The sequence below is a fragment of the Mytilus trossulus genome, chromosome 1, assembly GCF_036588685.1.
Source record: "Mytilus trossulus isolate FHL-02 chromosome 1, PNRI_Mtr1.1.1.hap1, whole genome shotgun sequence".
In the NCBI taxonomy this organism is placed as follows: Eukaryota; Metazoa; Mollusca; class Bivalvia; order Mytilida; family Mytilidae; genus Mytilus; species Mytilus trossulus.
The window spans coordinates 10,905,590-10,932,588 of record NC_086373.1 but is presented as its reverse complement, the minus strand read 5'-3'; the positions used below and the strand labels follow the sequence as shown (position 1 = coordinate 10,932,588).

Sequence of the window (26,999 nt, the reverse complement as noted above, 5' to 3'; positions counted from 1 at the left end):
AAAACGTAACATATACACATACATATTAGACGAGTTGCACATACATATAATATATATATGTATATATATACATGTATCTATTGTTGCAAGTATATACATGTAATATAGTGAAAACCCTAAATACAAATTACAGCATATTAATTAACCACAAAACTTTAAACCATGCATCGGTAAATCAAGCCCTGTCCTCAGTTTACAAACGAGCCTAAAATATGCTGATTTTTTTTATTTATTGATCATGATGAGTATGTTTTTGTCTGTTAGTGCAACACATAAAGTCAGTATTTTGAAAATCATTTGCAGAGAAGTTATCATTTCTTACATGTTTATTTATTTCGCAATAAAAGAAGGAGTGAAATTCACTATCTGTAACTTTAAAAAGGCAAAAAATTTTAAAAATAGTTTAAACATGGAAAGCAGCTAATTTCCTTTAAATTTTTTTCTACTAAGACCATACATGTAGTGTCAAATGTGTACTTTTAGATTTACAATGTACACATATATTTGTTTTACATATTTTCGGACACGTGATTATCTTATTACTGTATTATAAAAATTTGTTCAGATGCATGGCACACGACTTCAATTTTACAGATACATGTACATGTATTTGCAAGTTTTTAGTATTTATTATTAAATGATCTGTTGGACACCCATAAGCAATTTAAATCGCAGGGGAGTTTTAAACTCCATATTGGATTATAATTGATAAACTCAAGTTACGACCTTTGTATACAGACCTTTATATTTAAAAAAAACTTATGGAAATTTTGATCTCAGATTTTAATAGATACCTAAACCATGGAAGTATAAATATTAATTACATCCCTAGACCGCGCATTTGGAAAGGTTCAGAGTTTGAATTTGGAAAGATTCAGAGTTTAAATTTGGAAAGGTTCAGAGTTTGAATCTGAAAAGTATTCTTGATATCCATTCGTTAGGCTAACATTAAAAGAACAAAGCATGAGATTATGGACCATGTATATTTTTCCTTCCAATAAAATAGACTTGTGGTTAATTTTCACTGATGTTTTATATGTTGTACACTTGTATTGTGCATTGTTATGTAAATCATACTTGCTTTATCCAATGGATAATTTGAATTTTTGCAAGTACGAAATTTCGACACGTTACATGAAGTATAAAAAATACAGGGAAATTAACCGTACCTCTATAAAATTCCATATACTTAAGTTTTGCTTTATCTAAATCTTGAACTCTGCTTTAATACACAAGGCAAATGTATACCAAATTGTATATGCCACATCTGTCTATATCATAGAAACTGTGATTGGTAAACAAACATAGCTGTAATAGTTACACAAAAGATTCCATTGAACCACATTTGCATCTTTCTTTCTATGATACTAAAAGATGAAATATACATGTACATACAAAGACACATAATAACGATTTCTCGGTTTTTACAGATTGGATTGCGGTGCGATTGTCCATATATTACGACATTTCATAGATCCGTCACCCATTTTGTTTGAAAATGATAAACCACTTAAAAAAAGGGACTAGTCAGCAAATATTTTGACTGTTACTTTTAAAAAAGTTAAGCACTTTACACATATGATATTCCATAAGGGAACCGTTCCCCTGCCCCTCCCCACTTCCTCATCTTCTCACAGTTGTAATCGAAATTTCGCTTCATTGGAGTCGGTGTTGACAAAGTCGTCTGCCGGTGAACATTAAAAACAAACCTGAATGATACAATGGCATACATACTTGTATTAACTATATTATTCAAGATCTCCGAAATTAAAATGATTTATTCAATATTTTTGGCAAAAAAATACAGTAAATCTGTTCTTAGGAATAGGCGCACAATTAGGGTTCTCCGAAAATCAGTATAAAAAAGTGATGAAAAATGTTTGCGCACTTATGTCTTGCAAATACATGGTTCAAACTAAAATAAAATCATTTTACCCGTAAACGAAAAGAATCGTATGAACAATTAGTTGCTTGCTGGTTTTAGTGACACTTTCATTACGCTTGGTTTTCCATGACAATCAAGATTAATTTGTAGAGAAAGCCAGAGAAAACCACTGGCCTTCAACAAGAAAACAAGTAACGTGTGTCTATTTATAAAGATCTAAGCTGAACACACTTTGCCGAAGAAAGAACCACAGTTACAGCCTCAGTTTTGACACGCTTGTGGCCATTACAGGTACTAGATTATCGTTTCGGGGCCTTTTATAGCTGACTATGCTGTATGGGCTTTGCTCATTGTTGAAGGCCGAACGTCGATCTATAGTTGTTAATTTCTGTGTCATTTTGGACTCTAGTGGAGAGTTGTCTCATTAACAATCATAACCACATCTTTTTGTATACGTTGACACCTCGGTGATAAAGTTCCCTTCATATATCGACAGATCCAGTTTTCTTATGACAAATGAATATTCTATGTCATATTCATTGAAATGGATATGGTTTGTTGAATTGGTTCGTTCAAAATATATCTGTAATACTTGCCACTGCACGATGAAATGATCTATTAACCGTTCATAGGAATTGCGAAAGTGTTCTCTTTCAACTTCTCTTCCTGTGTACTGTTAAAGGGGATGACCATGTTATTGTTGCAGAGGGGCAGTAGACGATTTCGGGTGGAGAATATCAATTTTCCCCTTTTTTTTTTTTTTTTTTTTTTTTATCTAAAATGGTCTTTTTCCAGAGACATGTATAACAAGACCAGAATACTCAGGTGTTATAATCTCCCTCAAAGAATATCAAATGTTCGTTCTCATATAAACAAAGAAAATCTTTATTATTTTAATACATATTTATAGAGAAAATTGATTAAGATTTTTAGATAGCTGCGTAACATCAACAAACAGTTCACTCTAATTTTAATGCGAACGGTTTTAGAAGATTTACAATGTATGTAGACCGATAATGCGAACGGTTTTAGAAGATTTACAATGTATGTAGACCGATACACTGAGTTGGCATTTTAAAATAATGACTTCATTTATAGTGCGAAAAAGAACACAATTTGCTTGATATTATTACAAGACTTTGTCTTTGCTCTTTGATCAAACCCACAACATCTAAGCCTGTACATAGGACAATTACAAACTCTTTACCGTGAAACTACCGATGTGGTACAATTGTAATACAAGAAAAAATTCTAGAGTTAAATAGAACTTAATTCAAAAGCAACATGCAACTGTTGTATAGGATAATTCAAGCATATTGTGTTTGCCATTTTACCTGTGTGGAAGTTCTTGTAAAAAAAAAAATCTTTTGAAGAAGACCTACGACATACGATGATTTTGAGCTTGTCATCATGACTTGTACAAAATGAATATTACCTTTAAGTTCGGTCTCAATGTCAAAATATCAATGTCGGATTATTCGTATTAATGTTACCTTTCCGAATATAGTTCTTTGATTCGACCTTTTTGATTTGATGTTAAATGAGTCGGTGTATTTTTTTGTCAATCGTACATGACTTTGTGCTTATGCATGATATTGGTTCTCTAGAAAAAGTTCTCGGTTTCGAACTTTATGTTCGTGTGACATTAAATAAAAAACAAAGATAGATTTCAGTATTAAAATAAGATAGTTTTCATACAATAACAATTTGAACTAATTTTAGCCAGATTATGAAATTCTGTGATATATGACAAATCTGGGTGTAGAGAATATACGGAGAAATGCATAACGTCAAAATGTAATAATGGGATGGAAATTGTGTTTTCGTCATCAGTTGTTATAAACTGACTACTAAAACTTTCAAATAGTTCTGCAAGATTGCCTAGTTTTCATTTATGAAACAAAACATGCACAGCTCAACTTTCTCATATGATTAAAAAAAGGGGGGTGCTCCGGATCCGCATGCTAAAGTTCATCATTATTCCTGAAACACATTTCGAGATAGTTTTTTTTTCTTCGCTTTATGAGAGAAGTAAGCGGTATATTTTTTATATATATATATATATTATAAGTCCGTCTGAACCAGTGACAACTCTACAACAGATTTATCCATCGGATCATCCACCAGCAGTGATGGTGATACATGGCTGTGTACATTCTCTATATACAACTCGTCTAAACATCAACCCAACAATGTAAGATCTGTAAATTTGCTTTCGCAAGCTTTTTGTTCTTCCCTCGCCGGGATTCGAACCCATGCTACTGAGATATATATGCATATATTTGTTTTTAAATCAACGCGTTTTATACGTTCAGACAGGATCTACAAATTTTTCAATTACGATGTAAAATAAAGTCATATTCTGATCAGTACACAATATAGTAAACTGCTTTGTGATTCTGCAAACCTATTTTCAAGAGTTTGGTTTGATACAGTCGGGAATCGAATATATATACGATTTTTCACATTTGCAGAGAGCATACTAGCCTAAGATTTCAGTTCAATAGAGTAGATATAGGCTTCGAGATTTAGTTCTAAATATTTAAAAACCCCAAAAAGGTACGGTTAACTGTCGAAGCAGTTAACATTTCAGTACTATAAGGCTAGGTTATAGTACTAGGATGAACCTAGCACTGCTTTCGTGTTTAGATAATATTTAGGGGCCAGCTGAAGGACGGCTCCGGGTGCGGGAATTTTTCACTTCATTGAAGACCTGTTGGTGATCTCTGTTTTTTTTTGTTTTTCTTCTATGGTCGGGTTGTTGTCTCTTGGACACATTCCCCATTTCCATTCTCAATTTTATTATAGAGTATAACGCAAATCTAGGCAATGCTCAGGAATGTGTAAATAGTACTAAATACGCAATCACGCATGGTGAAGTCAGAAGTCAGATCAGTGAAATTATTCTGATTCTACTTCTAAATAGATTGAACATAGCGCATTTTCACGCTTTAGAACCGTTTTATCAAAAGTATGTGACTTTTCAGATTGAGGCTTTTTAAAGCAGAAACTTTTATCCAACATATTTTCTTTTTATGAACACTTCAAATATTATAACGTAAACACATTTTATGTTACAAGTATGATTACAAGCATTTTAATCACGAACATTGATTCAGATAATATTTATAGTAAGAACAATTAGAAACAAGCACTTGACGTATGTTTTATGTCAGATAAGTTTTGAGCAGTCATTGTCCTAAATCCGACATCAGCGATTGTTCCAACACTGTCTAAGATATATAAGCGGATTGTTGATATGTTTAAACCGGTTCTTGGACGTTCCTGTCCAAAGTCAATATCAAGTCCTTGGGTTTTCTCGTTTTCGTTTAGTTTATTATTTACGTATATTCTGACCGTGCTTTTTCAATTTCGCTTAGTTGTTATTGTTTTATATTTAATTACTTGTAATTGATGGCTTAATTTCAATACAGTGTATGAGATTAGCTCATTGGTGACGGTCATGCGATGAACCCATATCTGTTGGTCTCTGGTGGATTTATGTATAATCCTAATACTTATACAAATTGTGAGAAAATAAAAATTTGTAGAAGACTATATAATGTAAATTATCTATTTAAACGTTTAATAGTTTGGATAAATGTTTACATTGTTATAAATAAAAATAAGAGATTTTGAATTAAATCGGTGAACATGAATTTGACAGCTAGTGCCCCTTTAACATAGTCATCATGTCAACATAACCATTGCACTATGATTTTCCTATAATCATTGTCATACTTGTTTTAATATCATGGACAGAGTGTCACACACACTTGTATAAGGGAATCTGTTTGCAACTACAGTAAATGAATTATCAGATACGAAATAAATAGTATAAGATATCAAAAATAAAAAAAACGGAATTTTGAAAAAAGACCGATTTTCTACATTTCTACATTTCGTAGTGGTTGTGTAGGATTTTTATAGTGTCCCTCATGAAATAGTGTCCACTGGACATTATTTCATAGTAAATACTGTCCATGGACACGATTTCCTATGCAAAATATGCCCTCAGGTATGAAAAAGTGTCCATGGACGTGGACATTATCTAATTCTATAATTCTGTCCAGGGGGATATTTTATCTCAGGATAATGTGTCCACACAGACAATTTTTTATATGATAAAGTATTAAATGATATTTATCGCCTTGTAAACTATACGTATTGTAACCTACATGTATAATTGCGAACTTGAATACATTGTTACTTTGAAAAAGAGTTGTTTCCTTAGTACACATGTATACCATCCTTATCTTCTTATTTATATTTTTTGATTAGTACATGTATAATGATTTAAGTTCAAAATACTTTTCAGTATTATTTTCCAAGGACATACTAGACATATTTTAATAACACTAACTACTCTATAAATATTGTCCTGTAGTTGGACCATATTTCATACCTGTAGCTATTATTGTTAACTGCTGTCCACTTACAGAACAACATTTTATTACAATGGACATTATTTATACCAAAATTCTATATTTTATTTTGTCTTCTTCTCATTATAAGTATAGTACAGTTGCTCAAATTTGATTTTTTATACTTTACAAACTTTCTTCTTTCATTGTCATTAGCATTAACTGGGTATTCTAAAGAAATTAATGTCTCTATATTCGTTTCCAACCATAATATGTTTGTTAACATTTGTATATTAATCAGTCATGCGAGTTTCTCTTCAATTGTTCAGATTTTATTAAAATTCAAGTATATTAAAACTTTTTAATGACCTTTGTATTACTTCCCTTGGAGGACACAATTTAATAGCAGATTCTATGAAAGTTGTCCTGTGGTTAACTCTATTTCATGGTTTTTGCAGTAAAAATATGTCCACTTAAGCGACAATATTTCATGGCAATTAATGGACATTATTAAATACCAAAATTCAATGAAAAACTGTCCAGGTGGACACATTTTCACAGGACACTATTATGTCTTGCACTTGCTTCATATTTTTATTTTTCTTCGGCTTCTTAATTCAAAGATTGGCCAGACTCTTTCAATTGTTTTGTTTACATAAACAGATACTAGATATATGATCTGTTTAGGAAAATAGCCATGTCCTTTTTCTATTTTTTTTTTAACCTTGATTGTATATTACAAATTCGTTTATGTGCTGGCATTGTTGTGGTAGTAAATAGAAAGATATAAACGGTAAATTAACCAATCAGCATGTATCTAATATTTAAGAATAACCAAATACAACGTTGTTGTAAATGCAGCGCAGTTAGTTCCCCTGGATGCATCTTTTGCAATCAAAGGGAGGTAAACTCTACGAACATAAGGATACAATTTTGGATTCATACTAAGCAAAACTAGATGTATGCTGAACAATTACAACATATGCTTATTTATTGCAAAATTTAAAAACACTGACTATAATGATAATGCAAAGGAATATAAATAATGCCGAATAATATACGAATGATTAAACCGTTTAATAGCATAATACACCATATTTGATGTTTATAAAAATAAGGAGATGTGGCATATTTGCCGATGAGACAACTAAGTTTACTTAAAATTGAATTCTGTGTCCACACTAGTAGAAAATAAATTAAATTAAATTTCAAAATGCTCAATATATATATATATATATGTATATCCACCAAAATTCAGATGAAGTGGATTTAAGTTATAGGCAACCGTACAGAACATCCTTCAACGATGAGAAAAACCCTATACCGTATAGTCGGCTACAATAAGCCCCGACATAAAAACTATGAAACAATTAAATTGAGAAAACTAAAAGCCATATTTCTTAATAACCCCAAAATTGTTAAATTATGTACGAGGAAAATTAGAATTTGCAATGTAACTTGAAGAAGTTATATAATAATGGAAAGGGGAGTAAAGAATTAGTAGTAACTTTGACCCCAAAACATAGTCTTTTTTAATAAATGATTTATAAGCCGATATATCCAACCTATAAGATTAAATAACTGTTGTCTCAAATGTCTGCACAAAAGTAATGTATAGTAACTTTCCTCGTTATCCGATAATTCAGTGAACAAATGCAAAGAAGAAAAAAGAATAGAATAACTTGAATATAAAATAAATGCTATATTGTGCTAATTTGCTTTAAACCACTCCTAACTATATGTATACTATAAAAATAACTCTCATTAAAGATGGGGTCAAATGTAATTTAACTAGACTTTAAATTGCAAAAAAAAACATGACAGATTAAATTCTCATAAATTAGAAGTAGAAAATATTTTAAATTCTCATTATTCGTTATTCAATTCCAACTAAAAAACTTTTTATAAATTCTGATAAACTTGAAATATATTGTATTGTAAATTTACTTCAATGTGAATTAATTTTCAAATCGAAGCAATTCAGTAATTTCTGACAAACTTGTAGTATAATTTGCCTTAAATTTCAAGTATATTTCTAAACTTAAGTAGAAAGAAATTTATTGAAAAATTAAATGTTAGTAAACGCATGCGTTCATGCAGTGTTTCTTGTGTATATTTCGATGTTTAGTATGACGTCCATTATCACTGAACTAGTGTTCAAATTGGTTAAGGGTCCATCTGAAGAACGCCTCCGGGTACGGGAGGTTCTTGCCACATTAAAGACCCCTTCAGCTGTTGTATGCAATATGGTTGGGTTGTTGTTGCTTCGACACATACCCATTTCCATTCTCAATTACATTTTAGTGGTAACAACCCCGTCTATGGCAAACTTTGCAGCATAGCCTTAAACATCTGTGATTAAACAAAAATGTTACATTATTAATTATGAAAATAAGCTAAATACACGATTGTGACATAAAAAGCAATATTAATAGTTGTCTTGATGATAGAACACAAACAATACAGAAACACTTTAAACAGACATATTTTTCAAGTAAATTACATTTTAAAATTTTCTTCAAAATATTTTAAAATGATAAAGGAATATCAGATTCCCTGAAAAGAATGCATACTAAAACATGAAAGAACCAAGGGTCGATTATGGTATCTAGATATTTTACATTTGGATTCTTCCTTCTGACAGTATGCCCATTCTTCAGAAATGGTAATGCTTAATCGGTTGCAATATGTATAGAGACATTTACTATGTATATAAAGTTAGGACATCATGTTGTACTGTTGCCAATAAGACAACTAAACGCCAAATTTCACTTGAAGTGGATCAAAGCAATTATACGCAACTTTTTGTATCTGACATAACTGAAATATGTCCAAGGCTTACATCATCAATACTAATATATAAAACAAGTCATCACAGCTCAATTATTTTAAAGATTATTCATTCATCTTAACATTTAGCCGTCCGGGAGTACAATCAATTTTCTTCCAAATTCTTCTTCTTGTTAGGTTTTTTTTTCAAGGACAGAAATCGAATAAAATAATGGTATGTCTTTGTTTTGCCAAAAGGTATCGCAGTTTCGGCAAACACAATCAGTTCAAGATATTTTTGTTGCCTTTGACAATGAGAAAAATAAAAATGTTAATTGAAAAATATGTAACAATTCAATTAAGAAAACTAATAGCCTAATTTATAAAAAAATCAATTCAAGAAAAACAAACATATCAAACAGCAATTAACGACAACGACTGAACTACATGTTCCTGACTGAGAACAGGCATTTAGAGAATCTGGTGGGGTTAAGCATGTTTGTGAGCGCACTTTTCTCTATCTTAATTGGTCAGTGGTGGTTTAGCATGCACAACATAATTACAAATTATTAAACCAAAAAATGTTGAAATAGGCTTTACTCGTCAGATCATTACAAACCAAAAAATCATTTCAGTTGACGTAGCAAAGTATTTGTACACATCCATAACAACAACAAAAATCATACAATACGAATTTCGCAGTTATTGAAAGCTAGTTCAAAGCCAATACAAACTAATAAAACAATCATGTATCTTAGACTAAAATACCAATCAGTGCACATGCATCATCCATTGGATCCAGTTTAAAGACGTCATTTACAGTCAGCAAAAAATGATCGATAAAAAAAAATGTGATATGAGAGCTAATAAGACAACTCTCCATCCTAGTCACAACTTGTGAAAGTAAACCATTATGGGTGAAAATACGGTCTTCATCACATCAAAAACCAGACACACTTATGAACCCATTCAACTAAAGACAACTACTGAACATCATGTACCTCACTTAGACCAGGTGCATGTATGTTACAGAACCTTTTGAAAGCTCTTTCGGGTATCTTCAATTGACCGTTTGTTAGACATAGTGTTTGTACCTTTGCAATTCATCTCAACACAACCCTCATTTCACGGTTTCGGTCAAGAATTATAATCGTACTATTTTGCCTAGTCTGTTTGCAAGATTTATTGTTTTTAATGTTCCGACAGTCCATTCTCACGTGTACTATTCTTGTTAAGAATGTATAGAATTTATTTCAAAGATTTATATAGCAATTGTTTAGGCGAGTTCGTACAATAGTGCTGATCAATTATTATAGTTCTTTGACAGACAGAAGATATGCAACGCGGGGATATTCAAACACTGTTTTGTTATTGCCTCAGTGTTGTCGGTTTGTCGGCGACATATGAATTTGAATATTCTTTGATATCATGTGTCTTTCTTTTTAATCTTCTGTCTATAATTGTTTTAGCTTTTGATTGTTTGTCTTTTCGATGTGTTTGTTTTTAAATTGTGTTTTTTTTTCCGCGATATTTGTAAATTCATAAATTTCTTTGTTTAAAACATATTACCTGTGCATTATACACATGAAAGGTTTCCCTAGCTGTATAATCTAATGACCATATCATAATGATATTGGTTTTATCAATTTCACGACAATTTTGTTTTAAATAGGTTAATTCCAATATTGTCCAAATAATGATAACGTAGAAGGTAAACATTGACATAAATCTCTAGTTTTCTAATATACTGGAGTACAATATCACTTTAGTAAACATATCGACTTTTGTTACTATGAGAATCAGTAAACATGGTAGGTTATTTGAGTTACTAATTATATTAATATTATATCCTTGCAGTATTTTGTAATTAACATTATTTGCTTTCATTCATTATTCAACATTTTTATCTTATTTCGACACACTTTGATTTGATCCCAAACTTTTGTTCTTGGTTCATTATTGAAGCTATTATCATGTAAAACTATGATAGTTAAATGTTTTTGTAGTTATGCAGAATAATTAATCGTTTTTTCTCGTCCATCAAGCCAAGATAAATGTAACGATAGCTGTATTTTCAGAGAAATATGAAAACATTAAATTTAACCTGAAAGGTATCATCATACAAACATATTGTATAAACTAGATGGTTTACTTAACAAGAAAGAATCGTCAAGATTTCGTAATTAATATCTTATGTTTTCCATTGTATTGTCGATTTTACTTACAAATTAAGAATGAAAAAATATAGGTTCGCGTATTCAGATGATAATTTTATGAATTTATCAAACAAAATACAGCTAGAGATACGTTGCATTTTCCTCAAACAGTTTGGTCAACGTACTGAGATAACTTTCAGACATGGGATAAGTCCGTTCTCGTCTTGTACCAAGTCCTTAGCGACTTTATTAGACATTAGACTCGATAGGGTCTTAGTCATTCCAGTGAGTTTATTACCAATATGTAATGCATCACCCTTTCAACCAATACTGACGTGTTAAACATCACAATGATATTACAGAGACACATGGTATGAAGGCCTATCACTTTTTGTCATTTTGATGACTTTTGTTGATTGTTTCCGTCTAATGTAAGTCTGGCCTTAATCTCCTTTTATGCATGCATATGGTCCGGAACATGTTATACATCACTATGACACATGGTGTGAAGGCCTATCATATTTAAACATTTTGATGATTTATGTTGATTGTTGCAGTCTATCTTTATCTCCTTTTATGCATGCTTCAAAGCATCTTTGCTAGCCAAAAGTTACGATCAACTTCCCTCCTCTCCGCTAAGGGAAGTAGATCGTAACCTTGGCTAGCGAAGATGGCTTCAAAATCAGTCCTTACAAAATTGTCATCGTAAGTGGAAAAGGATACTAGTACTAGTAATAGTTGTATAAACAGCATATGTCATAAAGAATAGCAAGTCTACAAGCAAAAACCTCCAGAATATAGCAAGAAAGAAAAAAACTCTAAACTATATGGACAGTTTTCACAGCATTCATCAAAAGAGGGACAAAAGATACCAGAGAGACAGTCAACCTCAGAAATCCAAAATAAACTGACAACGCCATGGCTAAAAATTTAAAAGCACAAACAGACAAACAATAGTGCACATGACACAACATGGAAAACTAAAGGATAAACAACACGAACCCCATATAAACTAGGGGTGATCTCATGTGTTCCGGAAGGGTAAGCAGATCCTGCTCCACATGTGGCACCCGTCGTGTTGCTTATAAGATAACAAATCCGGTAAATCGTCTCATTCGGAGGGTCACATTCATGAAAGGGGATTGTAGTTACGACGTAAGGAACATATCCGTTATTATTTGTGAAACAGTTATTCTATAACGGTCAACCAACTCGTGATGGCGTCCGTAAAATTTACGAAGAAATGATTTCAACATCACAGTTTCGAACTTTTGTTTAAAAGCTTCCTTATGAGCAACAACTCTCTATTAAGAAAATCATGATAGGAAGCACGGGAATATCGTATCAATTGGGAGATATATACACCGTATGCAGGTGCTGCTAGAATGTTGCTACTTAGAAATTAAAAGTTAACAATTGGAAAGCTGAAATCATCTCTTTTGTCGTAAAGTTTTGTTTTCAATCGACCCTCATTGTCAATGTCATCAACTGATTGATGAAATATGTTCTACTTGCAAAAATATGACACTTCTTAATAGAATATTTCCTTGATTTCTACAATCGATTCATAAGTTTGTAATTATAGTCTTAAATCTTTACTATGAGTACTTTATACGGCTAGAGCTAAGACAGATAATTTTTTTTTTAAATATTACATTTCCTTAGAGGATTTCAAATAACTCAAGATTAACAATATTCATTCCAGGATTATAAATATTTAATGTGTTTAAGATTTACAATGTTCCAAGCTAATGGTGGTGTAATAAAACTGTCAATAAGACGATAAATTGTTGTACCAGGTATATACTTTATCATGCTTAGTTCGGTGAAGAATATATTTTTTATAAGAATCAGTTGTTTATCTTTCAAAACAAATTTAGTGGTTGTTTAAACATACTACTGATTAAAAGCATGAGTGAAAAATTAAAAGATTAAAAGATATCGAAATATTGTTTAGTGCAAATGGGAAAATAATCAACACAATCCTGATATAATTTTTCTTAGTATCAATTCTAATCAAACTGCGTCTTTGTTACTGCATGAGAAGGTTTTTATCTCGATGATATCATCAGTCCAGTATTCAGTAGTTCTGTGTTGACATGTATAATTGTTGCAATGTTAATAATTTTTGAAAAAATGTAAAAACTCCACGGAAAATTCAAATTGCAAAGTCAGTAATCAAATGCCAAAATCAAAAGCTAGGAATAATCAAACGAATAGAAAATAACTGCCATATTCCTGACTTAACTTAACTGTTTAAAACCTTGCAAATGTTCTACCCCATGAATATAATACCTTAACGGAACCTTGTAATAAAGTTGAGAATGGAAATGGGGAATGTGCTAAAGAGACAACAACCCGACCATAGAGCAGACCACAGCAGAAGGTCACCAACAGGTCTTCAATGGAACGAGAAATACCCACACCCGGAGGTGTCCTTCAGCTGGCCCCTAAACAAATATATACTAGTTCAGTGATAATGAACGCCATACTAAACTCCAAATTGTACACAACAAACTAAAAGTTAAAATAATACAAGACTAACAAAGGCCAGAGGCTCCTGACTTGGGACAGGCGCAAAAATGCGGCGGGGTTAACATGTTTGTGAGATCTCAACCCTCCCCTCTAGCCAATACAGAAAAGTAAACGCATAACAATGCGCACATTAAAATTCAGTTCTAGAGAAGTCCGAGTCTGTTGTCAGAAGACAATAGTACATAAACAACATCAGACTACTAGCAGTTAATTGACATGCCAGCTCCAGACTTCAATTAAACTAATTGAAAAATTATGTCTTCATCATATGAATATCAGGCAGAATCCTCCCCGTGAGGGGTTTAGTATCATACCATCATGACATATATGAGAAGAACATAACCTGTGTCATAGCAACAACTGGTTTATTAATAAGAAATGTGTTTAGTTCCGATGCAAAGACCCTATAAGTGAATCAACAGTAACGCCAAAATATGCAATCTTTAATGACCTGATAACAGTATCGTAACTATATCCTTTCTAAATAAGTCTATTTAAAGGTTTTGTTAGCTTCTGAGGTGAATACTGACATTTTTGGGCTTCATAAAGATTATTTCCATAAAATATCCATTTCAGATTTTCTTAATTCCAAATGCTTCATTTGTTTTTTGCACTCACCAACTTAATAATTGTATATTGCTGGTTTGCAACGATTAGGGTACTGTAGTGAAAAAAATAAATGCTGAACCCAACAGTTTCTGGTGGTTTAGGTTTATAGTCAAACTGTTAACCAAATTCAAAGGACCTTCAGAAGCGCGTAATTCATTCGAAACATCAAACGAATTTTTTATTCTCCAAATATGTTTTATTCCAAAAGGTAATGGTAATTCTATTAAATTTGTAGTAGCAAAGAAAATAGGTCAAAGAACTTAAAGATTAGTTGTAGAACACATACCAGAAGAAAATGATACGTGATTTCTAATTCACTTTGATATGTTTATTAGATATGAAACAAAAACATCAATACCTTTCAGAGGATTACTACATGATTTCTGATCTAAATATATTTTCAATTTGAAGTCTTTGTACTTGTTCTAATGATCGTGATACATTTGTAAAAAAAATGCACTAAATATATACACGCTATCTTGATTTGGCAGAACATCACAGCTGATATATAGCAGAATATTATATTGTTGATTGAAAAATCCAGATTGATATTATTCTAAAACATGTAAAGTACATTTGAACTTGAATTACCTATGAAATAGATTAACCAGTGATAAAACTTTGAAAGTTTGAAAAACTAAGGAATTTCTGTCCATAGGGAAACAGTACCTCGGCTGTTTCAAAAAACACTTCGGATTTGTTTTATCCCCAATTATCTACAACTTCGTACTTTATTTTGGTTTTTAAAATGTTTGATTCTAGCGTCACTGATAAGTCATTTGTAGGCGTTTCCCATGCACAATATTTTGCATAGAAAGTAACTATATGTCGTGCCGCAATTGTTGATTTACAAGGAATAAAGAAATATTGTTAAAGAATAAAATTCTAAACGCAAAATTTTTTAATAGTTCAAAATGCACGCGTTTTTGAAAGTTGTCAACCGAAATAAAAAGACCACCAAAATCACATTATTTATCTAAAAACACCCAAAAGAATGTTATACACTGAAACTAAAAGTTGTTTCCATAGTTGTCATATGATTTATTACAAAAGTTGATAATAGTAGTTACGGAACTAGTTAATTCGGTGTAAGATAAGTTGTAGTACACTTACTTGAGGTCGAGTTGACACGTAATTTCTAATTTACTTTGATGCATTTTTTAGAAACTTAAATCAATACCTTATAGAAGATAAGTCGTAATACATGGCTGATCTGAAAATCGTTCAATAGCAATTCTTTGTACTTATGACATAATCATAATTTTTTTTTTATAAAATTTTATAAACTGAATCTATAGACGCTATCTTGATATCAAGGTTGTGCATTTGTTTGGCAGAACACCACATCTGGTGTAGAAAAAGATAATTCATATCCTTTATTTTCATTATTGAAAGAAAAAATAATCTATCAAGATAACTTGTATTCTGAAACATTTAAAGAACATGTGTTTGTACTAATTTTTTAAAGACTTAACATACATTTCAAATATAACAGTTTATTTGTATCGACATTGTGATAAATTTACATTTAACGTCTTTTATGTTAAAATCTTATACATAAGCATCATAGCCTTTTTTTTTGTGGAACGACAAAAAACGTTCGCAAAATGAAAAACAAAATCAATGGATCTTTTTTCCAATGTAATATATAATAGTACAATATGATAATCATAAATATGTTATCGTAACAATATATACACAGGGAAGTCAGACTTTCCCTCCGATACCGTTGACGCACTCGTCACAAACAAAGCTCATTACTGAAAGCGTTAATGTATACAGTACACTTACTTGTTTTGACAGATACTAAATTGTTCGTTTAACCCTTTCAGTTCCATTTCGTGGAGATTTAGTAACGTGATTTTCGAGTTTATTCAAGGTAAAGTTACAAAGTAATATCAATCATAATTATGGTCATTTTTATGAATTAAATATTAGCAAAAGTATGAATTATTCGAAAAACTAAGGATGTTCTTATCTCAGGCATACATTACCTTAGCCGTATTTTGCACAACTTTTAGGAATTTAGGGTCCTCAATGCTCTTCAGAAAATCGTGGAAGTATTGCTTCTTTGTGATATTGTTAAGGCGGTGGTCTAATGTGTGGTTTGATATACAAATATATTTATTTTGGGTCCTCTACTTTTAAGCTTCTTTACCAGCAGAATTCAAAGGTTATTCCGTTACCTGAAAGCTATCATAGAGATTAGGGAAAGATTTCGGTATATTTTGTGGTTTTCAACTGATCTTCAATGCACCAGCATGACACCAAAGATATTGTTTGCGCTGTTGGATAGTTAGTAAAAACAAACGGAGTCCTCGAATAATTTTTTATCTTCGTATTCTAAAATTTTGCTACTCTTGATGCTTTCCGTTTTCTGAAATTGTATGTTTAAAGTTAAGCATTAGACGTTATCAAGTTCGGATTTGTTTGTGTACATGAACATGTTCCCTTAATTTTGATTGCATTGCTGTAAGTGATGGTCTAAGTAATGTGATCGCCTTGTGGGAATCGGTATGATACATAAATGGATAATATTTTCATATATATAACTCTTCCTTTTTATTCCATTTCATATCATTATTATGTATACATCTAAATCAGGAAACCAATCGCCTTTTCTTATTTACATTTTTTTATTTGTTTGCCTAACATGATCTATTATATTTCGATTTCTGTTCAATTAAGTTATGATCCCCGGATTTTTTTTTTACCTAGTTACTTCCTTAATCGTTTTATGAGATTTGGAAATCGGTAAACTATTGTTATCTACTCATTTATAAAGTTATACTTCAATTTTGAATTTGCTTTACTTGCGGTCCCTTTTTGCTTTTGTCAGACATATAATTTTTTCAAAATAATAAAATTAAAATGGTAAAATGTGTGGTGTTAATATTGTCAAAAAATCTTGAGATATTCAAATCAATTTTTTTTCAGTTGAATTGCTGCATATTTTTTTTCATGTATTGATTCTACTTGATTTTTTTACAAATTCGCACAATTGTTATTCAGCGGATGAAATGTTGTGTTTATCAAATGTTTCATACAACGGATTTAATGTAAACACGTCTAACGATATGGTAATTAATTTCTTTTCTATCTATTAAAGGAAGTAGAATGTTAACTTGTTTTCAGTTCCTCGCACATTAGAAAGACAATAATGACATTTCAGGATGTACAAAATATATACCCTGATAGATTTAACAGAAGACTATGAATATAAATTGTAGATTGTATTGACGCCTTAGTTACTTGAATAATTATCAATAATGTGATGGTTTTGTAAAGTTATCTCTCTACAAAAGAGTGTCCAAGAACCCATGTAGTTTTATGTTAAATGCCAGGAAGACTCAATAATAGACATACAGATCACCGAGTAAGTGTACATGCTCATTCAAATGAATTTCAATCGAAGAAATAATATATGAAAATATTAAAGTCCGTTTGAAATTGGAACCTTAATCCTAAACATCATGTGTTGCTTTCAAATTTATTTTCTGATTTTTTTTATTGCCTCTAAATACCGATAACAATTTCATATAAAAATTCTAACAAAAAAATGGTTCGATTTAAGTATGCCAGTTTAACATACTTCAGTTGCATATACATTTTGAAAGAATAGTAAACAAATATTAATTGAATGTTTGTCGGGTAATATTTGCGTTTTCTTGATTCCAAAGACAATGGCATTTGTAATACAGAGAACATTTTAATAACATTTAAACAAATTCATAGATTAGATAAAAAGAAAGCGTATGATTACACGAATCAAAAAGCATAAATTACTCGGCAATGATGTACGATCAAATGAGACAAGAACGACGTACTAGTTGGAAAACGGTAGAATGAAATAAAATACGACATCAACATACCCATGACATTAATACGCGATCTGAAACATGTGATTTAATGTCTTTTATCATAAATCAAATGGAATAATTGATTTTCACAGCGACAAAACATGTTTTGAACCTTTTTTGACATTTAAGATTATAATTATGACTGATAAAATCAGCAGTATTTTCATAACTTTACATAAAGATATCGGGGATAATTGACAAATTGCACGATTATTTCCCAATCATAACTAGAAAAAACAAAACCAATGGTTTTTCTACGACTAAGAAATATTAAACTTCGTTAGAATTGGGTTTTAAATGAAGCTATTAATTCCGATGGACTAGTATTCTCCATAACTTATTTTACAATTCGAATGCAAATAATTAGAATGATATTTACACCGTGTAGAACGCCACATGCGGGGTGCGGCTATGTTTGACACGGGGTGGCAATTTCGACGCGAAGAAAAACTGTCAAAGTAAGTTCAAGTATCAAAATTTCTTCATTTAGAATTCTTGGTACCATATAATGTACTGCAAGGAAGGAACTGAAACACAATCTATTTCCTGCAAGCAAAATCAGTTGTTTTCAATGCTCTGTTTTCTCAAAAACCTCTCCCTTGTTTTCCGTGTTGCAGATTTTGAGGCTTCATATGCAAATTTCTGGATAAAAAAACTACTTAAAAAAAAAGAAATTTTGATACTTGAACTTACTTTGACAGTTGTTCTTCGCTTCGATACTGCCACCCCTATTCAGACATAGCCGACACCCTACATGTGGCGTTCTACACGGTGATTAAACGCTATGAATAGACTCACCATAGATACCAGGATTTAAAAATTATATGTTTTATATCTGACAAAACTCTTTCAACAGTTTGGGCTGTCATTAATCTTGAAATCAAGATGGTGTGGATACTATTATGATTTAGTAATCCAATGACCAAAATCAATACATCTAGAAGAAATCTATAAGTCTTCAACAAAAGACAGATTTCTTTATATACTGTGAAATGTATTCGTCTGAAGTCTGTACAAGTTGTAATTGAAAACACAGAAACAAAAATATGACATTTACAGAATAATCCTATCAACATATTGCATACCACTGACAAGGTCCCTAACTTTACTTAGAACATGATTATTTTTTGTTTAAGGTGTCACTAACACAATGTATATTCACGAACTCGATAACATTACTACAGGAAAACACTCAGGAAAAGTAACAATTCATGTTCATATGCCCGTATCCCAAAACCACTTTGTTAAGTGAATGTATGAATCATAATCATTTATTGAATTCTACGAAATCAATATAAGGCCTATTCAATAGAGTTACATTCTCGTGTTTACTTATATTACAACTGTAACATACGCTATGCAAAGCAGAATTACATAATATTTACTATTGATAGACTGCTTTGTCAAGTAAAACTGTAACACTTAAAATAGTTTTATGAGCTAGGAGTTACAATAAACTCATACATTTATTTCTATTTGAAATGAATTCTATAATTCGTATTGCAGATTTGCTTGTGGCAATGCAAAATTAATATATAAATCCCAGAAATGCGATCTAACATGTTCAATCATAAAAAAAACCACTAATTTATGAAACTGCGTCTATGTCTTGTTTCAGTATATTTGTTATAGGTAGGCTTCTAGGAAACTGGTACTGTTATGAATACTTAGGTATGTCATTTATTTACGTAAAGAAACTTTTGGTATTGTGTCTCTCTGAATTTGTATTGTAAATGTTGCTTTTAAATCTCATGTACTGCTATTTGTTTTTGGAATTTGTTGCGGGTCAAGTTTACTGAACAGGTGACGTTAACGACTAATATTTTGAAAATAGCTGCCAATCGGCCATAAATTATTTTAGTCAAAAATATTATATTCTCCTCCTATGCGGGGTCGGGTGTACATCATTCTTCACTTCACTTAATGCTAATGGAAACTAAGAACAAGCAAAGGTTCTGTGTTGAAGACCGTACATTGACCTATAATGATTTACTTTTATAAATTGTTATTTGGATAGAGAGTTGTCTCATTGGCACTCATACCACATCTTCCTATATCTATCTAAAGTCTTCTTTCTTGCTAACTTTCCTAATCTATTGATCGCGGTTTAAATCAAGATAACGGCTGCTTTTGAAACAGTCTGTTATGTTTTGGGGAGATAAACAAAATAGTTCTGTTTGTGTAGCCTCATTATTAAGACAAAACAACGTTTGATACTTTTGCTCCCAAACTTTTTTATTTTGATGACGGTGGTTGTTTATAAAGCATGTATTGCGGGCAAGTACCTATGTGTTGTAAAACATTTGGTTAATATAGAATTGAAGTGACGACATTAGCTTATTTTAAGATTATATCTTTCTTTAATTGTGTCTCTTCGTTTTGCATTTAAAAGCTGTACGTATTTACGTTTGTAATTGCATTATATGTTGTCTCCCTGACTGTTTGAACAGGCAAACAGAATGTATCATCTTTGGACAAAAACAAAAACAAGCAACAAATTAAAAACCAATTGTTCAAAGAACAATTGAAGGTCTTTCCATAAATAAGGATCTATTTTGATATGAACATATTAAAATTCAGTTGAAAATGTCAGTTCCTATGCCTTAATGATGTATAAATATGAATTTCAAGCAAAGGTCAAAGTCTAGAACGTCCAATTAACCTATGACCTTGACCTCAATTTCCAGTTCATAAACCAAGGATCCCAAATCAAATGACCCTAGGTCTGTATTATGTATGGTTCATGAGTAATATCACTTTACGCATAATTCTAAATATAACAGGGGCAAAAACTCCCATTTATTCTCTTTGCACCCTTCCAATCAAAATATATAAGTTACGACATGTCGCAACTAACAATTTAGTAAAAATAATTTGTCGAAATCTTACAAAGTTAATGAAAAAGAGTGAAAATAAGCCAAAATCAAAATTTAGAATTTGACTTTGACCTTTGACCTTGACCTAATTTTCATTTTTTTGGACCAAAGACGTCAAATCAAAAGACCCTAAGCCTTTACTTTATAATGATAATGAGTTATATTACCATACAACTAATATAAGATATAAAAGGGGGAAAAGTCGCATCAAATGTTAACCTACCCTTTTAACTAAAATTTACGTGTTACGCCATGTCGTAACACACATTTTGTGAAAATATTTGGTCGATATCTTACAGGATTTCTGAAAATAAGAGATAACAAGCCAAAATCAAAAATTTCAACATGACCTTGACCTCATTTTCATACTTTTTGACCAAGGGCATCAAATCAAAAGACCCTAGGCCTCTATCACTTATGGTTTTCCAGTTACAAATTTATGTCACTTATTTTAATACAAAAGGGGAAATTACTCTCATATGGAGTCTTCGTAAAGCTTCGGTCAAAATAAAAACTAACATCCTGAAGATATAACGAGCAATTTGGAAAAATAAATTTGTCGCTTTCTTCTACGGTTGCGGAGGAGATCTGATAACAAGAAAAACAGTGTTTGGGGAGATAACTCTTACAAAGAAAAGTGTTCGGATAAACAGGGTGAGTTTCAAAAGCGATAGACTGTATGATATCATATACCAAAAAAACTAAGCGACATCTTTTGAAACATTTTTTACACCGCAAGAAAAAAATTAGGCGAAAGAAAAAAAAAATAATCAGAACAAATTCAATAGGTCTTTTCACACGGAAAGGTGGAAAGACCTAATTATGAGGTAAAATTTAACACTTATATAATAAGGTCGTAACATAAACTTAAATATTGAGGAATACATATTGGGAGTTCCCAGTTTACATCATCATCAAGTCAATGTTTAACTAAAATGTATGTAACGTACGTAAGGAAACAGAAACACGAAAAACGGTGAAAACGTTTCTTGTTAAGTGTCACTTAGATTATTTCTGTTCCTCGTGGTATGCCAGTGCATCATACATAAAATATATTTCAATTACCTAAACAAAACTATCAATCATTAAAAAAAATAACTCTAAGAACACCATTGGCAAACCAAACCTATTAAGCCTCCGTTTTCTGAATATTGAAGCAAGTATTGCGGCTTGTTCGTGTTGCCCTTAATTATAATGAAAAACTATGACAAGGAATCATTCTCTCTGAAATATGTCGTATAGACAATCCCCAGAATATAAAAAAGACAATTATTGAAAAGACAATGACCAATATCGATACAACACAAGATACTCCTATTCAATTTATTCTTGTTTAAAAAAAAATCAAGAAGAAATTTCCCTAACTTTTTTTTTATTGTAATTAAGTACGACTAGAACAAACAAAATTGAAATTATAATTAAATTATAAGGAATGACTGTAATGTGTTTCTGTCGATTCGAAATAACATAAAACAAAAAGTCAGCACACTAACAAATAACCAGCTACGCGGGCTATCCAGTGTGCACAACATTTTTTATGTTATTTCTGCAAAGACATAAAACGTAATACAGTAATTCCTTAAATAATTGACTATTATATTTTTAGATCTTGTTCTTTGACTGGTAATTGAGGGTAATATAGCAAATTACCAACCTCATTTCGTCATAATTTCGTCATAATTGATCAAGCTATATTATCATAACTGACTTGTAATAGTTAAATGTAACATTAAATGTAATTATAGTACTCATCAAATTCATTGTTTATTTTACTTAATTGTTTTATTATGTTTCTATCATTGAATATAAATGTTTCTTGTCTAAAGGCAATTTAATTTCACATATAAACATAGGAACCAAAAGACTAAGAGCCTGATTAAAATGATACTTTGTTTGAATTCTATTATTTAAACTTCATTTGTACCGGATTGGAAAGATTTTGACATGTGATAGCATAACTGTACAATTCAGAATTTCGCTATACCCCTGACTTACCTTTAGAGGGTAAAGTGAAAATACGGCAGAAAAAGGTTGTCAGCTTTCATAGCAAAATGATTTCTTTAAAAGCTTGATGAAATGTACTTCTGATTAGATTCTAACTTTATAAGCAATCTATTCAGACAGCATTCATGCCAAAAGCAAAGATTTCACTCGCGCTGATTTTTTACTTCAGATTATCGCCAGATCCCATAGTGCATTGCAGTAATTAGATATTTAATGTCTTTGTGATCAAATGTAAAGATTGACTATTAGATTGGATGATTGGCGGGAACTATGTAACGATTAGTTTCCGTTATTATTCACCTCACTTGGGTGATATTTCACACGGGATGTACTAGTCGTACAATCGTTAACGTTGACACAGAATAGACATCAATCGATTGTCAATGGTAAAACATTTTTTAGAAATATACATTTGTTGTGTAGTTAGTGTGAATGGAACTGTTTCAAACACAATGAAAGTAAGTTATTTTTATCAAAATTACAAACCACAGTTATTTTTTGAATTTATTATATATATTCGCTTTTTTTTATTTGTACTTTTATTTTCTATTTTGTAACAAAACACGGAGCTATTGTATAATTGCCAATAAAACAATAATACGTTAATTTAATAATAGTTCACTGCAGAGCTTTAAACATTGAGCAACACTCATATGATATATTAATATATAATACGCAACGTGAATAAAACAACAATCAAAAGGAAAATAACGTTTGATTCAAGCTAATAACATCAAACAAATAATGATTATGTTGCACAGCAGCCAGCGACTCCAACTAGACACCCGACGTTTTGCTTGACAGGTCTGATTAACTCATAAAAAATGTAGCGGGATTAAACATGCCGATGAACCAATTTTCAACCCTCCCCTAACGTTGGACAGTGGTATAACAATCCTAGTAGAACAAAATGACAATATGTTTATGAAGTTGTTGTGTTATTGTTTTTAAATGTTCTTCTCTTATTAATTTTCTTAAGTGTTGTGTTCACTTTATTGGATGTTTATAAGTAGACTCTCAATGTTGATCTCCTAAGAATTATACTTTAAGTAGTAACCGTGCTATTAGTCATTTATTTCCTTTCATTTATTTTAAGAAGTTCCTGATAAATTATATCCATACAAGCGCTTCGGAAGTATCTAATTAATGTTAATTGTATTACTAGTGTGCTATGTAATTACTCACATACTTCTATCTAGTCATTTGATTACATACTATTAATGTCAAAGCCAAAAACACTCACAGACATAAAACAAAAGATGATTTTACTTACAGAACCTTGCGATATGTCGGTAATTGAATAAATATCGCTGTATTAAGTACTAGCGAAACAAAGCATACTGAGATGTTGTCCGAAAAAAACTCCGAAATAAATTATGTCCAGTTCAGTGCAATGTCACGAACCTTTACATTGATCACTATCCTAGCATTTGTAACTTAATAAAAACGTCTATTAGTAAACATAGGCTTCATCGCCACAGTAATCATTGTAACTATGAGGTATCCTATACTTCCGTCCAAAAGATAGATATCGACCAATATGTTGTTACATCCTAATAATTCTTTAACTTTCTCATTTCAGATCGTACAGATTCAATCATCTAAGGAATAAATTCGACAAAAATGGAAATGGCACAATCAGTGGGATATAATGTAACAATGAATGGCTCTAAATCTGTTTCTAATGAATCAAATTCAGAAAGTGCATTGATTAAACTAAACGATAAAATGGCGTTAAGGTATCTTCCTGTTATAATTTATATATTTTTATTAATGGTGACAGGAATTGTAGGAAATGCACTGGTGTGTTTTGTTTACGTTAGTAACAAAAAGAAGACATCGGCATGTTATTTTATTTTAACATTGGCTTTACTTGATCTTTTTAACTGTGTTATCGGTATGCCTAGTGAAATAGTAGATCTACGGTACCCATATATGTTTTATTCTCCTATTGCTTGCAAAGTTTTACGAACAATTGAATATATATCAACAGTCGGGTCAACTGTAGTTCTTTTAGCTGTAGCAGTGGATCGTTATAATCGAATATGCAACTTAGGAAAACACATGTCGAGTGAAAAAGCTAAGAAAGTTTGTCTCGCTGCTGTGATCATCGGGGTTGTGACGTCATGGCCTGTTCCAATTCTTGGAGGGCTTAGTAAAGTCAGTGTCAATATTCATGGTGCTAATGCAGTTGACTGTTCCATCGAACAGTCAATGAGAAAGACAATATATCCACCACTATTTAATGGGTTGTTGTGTATTTATTTTATATTTTGTATTGTATTTTTTGGGATTATATATTCCAGAATCATTGTATTTGTAAAGAAAAGAAAAGCGATAACACGCCAAATGAGTTCGTCACTAAGGCGAGAGGAAACAAAACATGACAACTGTCCCGAACCCAAAGCAAATCTTCTAAATGAACATAATCCGGCAGCTCATACTAATTCAGAAAGATCAGATGCGAGCAATGGCAGTGTCAGTCGTAAAAATAAAAACAAACACAGGATTAAAGTGACTCGGACTACAGTTATACTCGGTGCCGTTACATTGGCTTTTATCATTGGTTATCTTCCTTATTTAATGATAATGGCGGTACGAACTCTTGTCACTGATTTTGAAGACAATTTAAATGCTGCAGCGGATATTGGCATTAAATTTTGTGTGAAATCGTATCTTATAAACAATGCCATCAATCCGATAATATATTGTTTCTTAAATCAACAGTTTAGAGATGATGTGAAAAGATTAACTAAGAATTGTTCTTAATTGGATTGGATTGTTTTGTAATGTTTATAGGTTGTCATGATCAAAAAAATATCAAGTTCAGGTTGTGTTCTCAACAGACAATGTGTCAGCTTTCTGTTGTAAGGTATTTTATAAAATCTTACCAATGTCGGTGATAAACACGTAAAAACAATTGTCTGGCTGTATAGTTATAATTTATTGAGTGAACAAAAGGGGAAGTATGATAAAAGATCATACAGACGCTCATTTCATTCAAGAATTAAACATGTATCAAAATTATATCATGTACTTTCCTTCAGAGGTTCATATGATATAAGTCTTGTGACATATCAGTAAAGATATTTTTTCTCATGTTTTCTTTGTCTTTATACATCTACGTTAATGCTTTAATGTTATTGCATGTAAAAAGTAAAGTAAAGAAAATAACGAACTCCGTGGAAAATCCATAACGCAAAGCTCCTAATCAAATGACAAAACTAAAAGCTCTAACACATTAATCAAATGGATAACAACTGTTATATTCTGGACCTGGAACTGACATTTTCTCATGTCATACACAACTGGAAACAAAAGTATCATTATCAGATTTTGCCACAAATTTTTAGAACCACATTCATATGTAGGAAAATTTTTGGCTGCAATATGTTGCATACAAGAATGTTGATGTGAATACAAAATCTGTTCTTTTGTTATATAAGTCAAATAAACTGATTCTAGTGTCTCTTTTATTATGTAATAATACATATCATAATCTTTATGATTAAACGTAAAGTTTTGTAAAGTTGTATTGATGAATATGATTATAAAGGTGGTGAATGGGTCATTAGTCAAGAAACGTCAAAAAACTAGCAGTCGATAAGATGCCTCAACAAGATACGAGTCTATAAAAGTAGTTTATACATGTAACAGATATCTACACAAGTTCACATTCAACTGTCAAAAATAATTTTGAAAAAAATGCACAATAAGATATAACAAAAGACAATTATTTAGATGTTCACGAATTGCACCTGCAAATGCAAATGCGATTAGGAAAATAAGGTCGAAGAAGTCGAAGAGCTAGCTATATATAATACACATAGACATACGCATGATCGCCAATTCAATCTTTGTCTAAGAGATAACGGACAAATAATGAAAGTTTTGTAATAAAACAAGTAATGTGTACATGAAACATTATAAGTTTAAACATA

General features: G+C 31.3%; 1 protein-coding gene across 2 annotated transcripts in view; it reads left to right on the top strand.

Moving 5' to 3' along the window:
• The window catches only part of LOC134706665 (neuropeptide S receptor-like), a 52,778-nt gene extending 26,344 nt beyond the window's left edge, over window positions 1-26,434 (top strand). The window contains exons 1-2 of one of the 2 annotated variants that reach the window (XM_063565799.1): window positions 23,303-23,516; window positions 24,641-26,434. In XM_063565799.1, coding sequence (XP_063421869.1) covers window positions 24,682-25,827 — 1,146 coding nt within the window. In that variant the 5' untranslated portion in view covers window positions 23,303-23,516; window positions 24,641-24,681 and the 3' untranslated portion in view covers window positions 25,828-26,434. Of the gene's footprint in view, window positions 1-23,302; window positions 23,517-24,640 lie in introns of those variants that run through there. The other variant, XM_063565808.1, reaches the window with a different exon arrangement.
• Window positions 26,435-26,999: the final 565 nt, after the last annotated feature.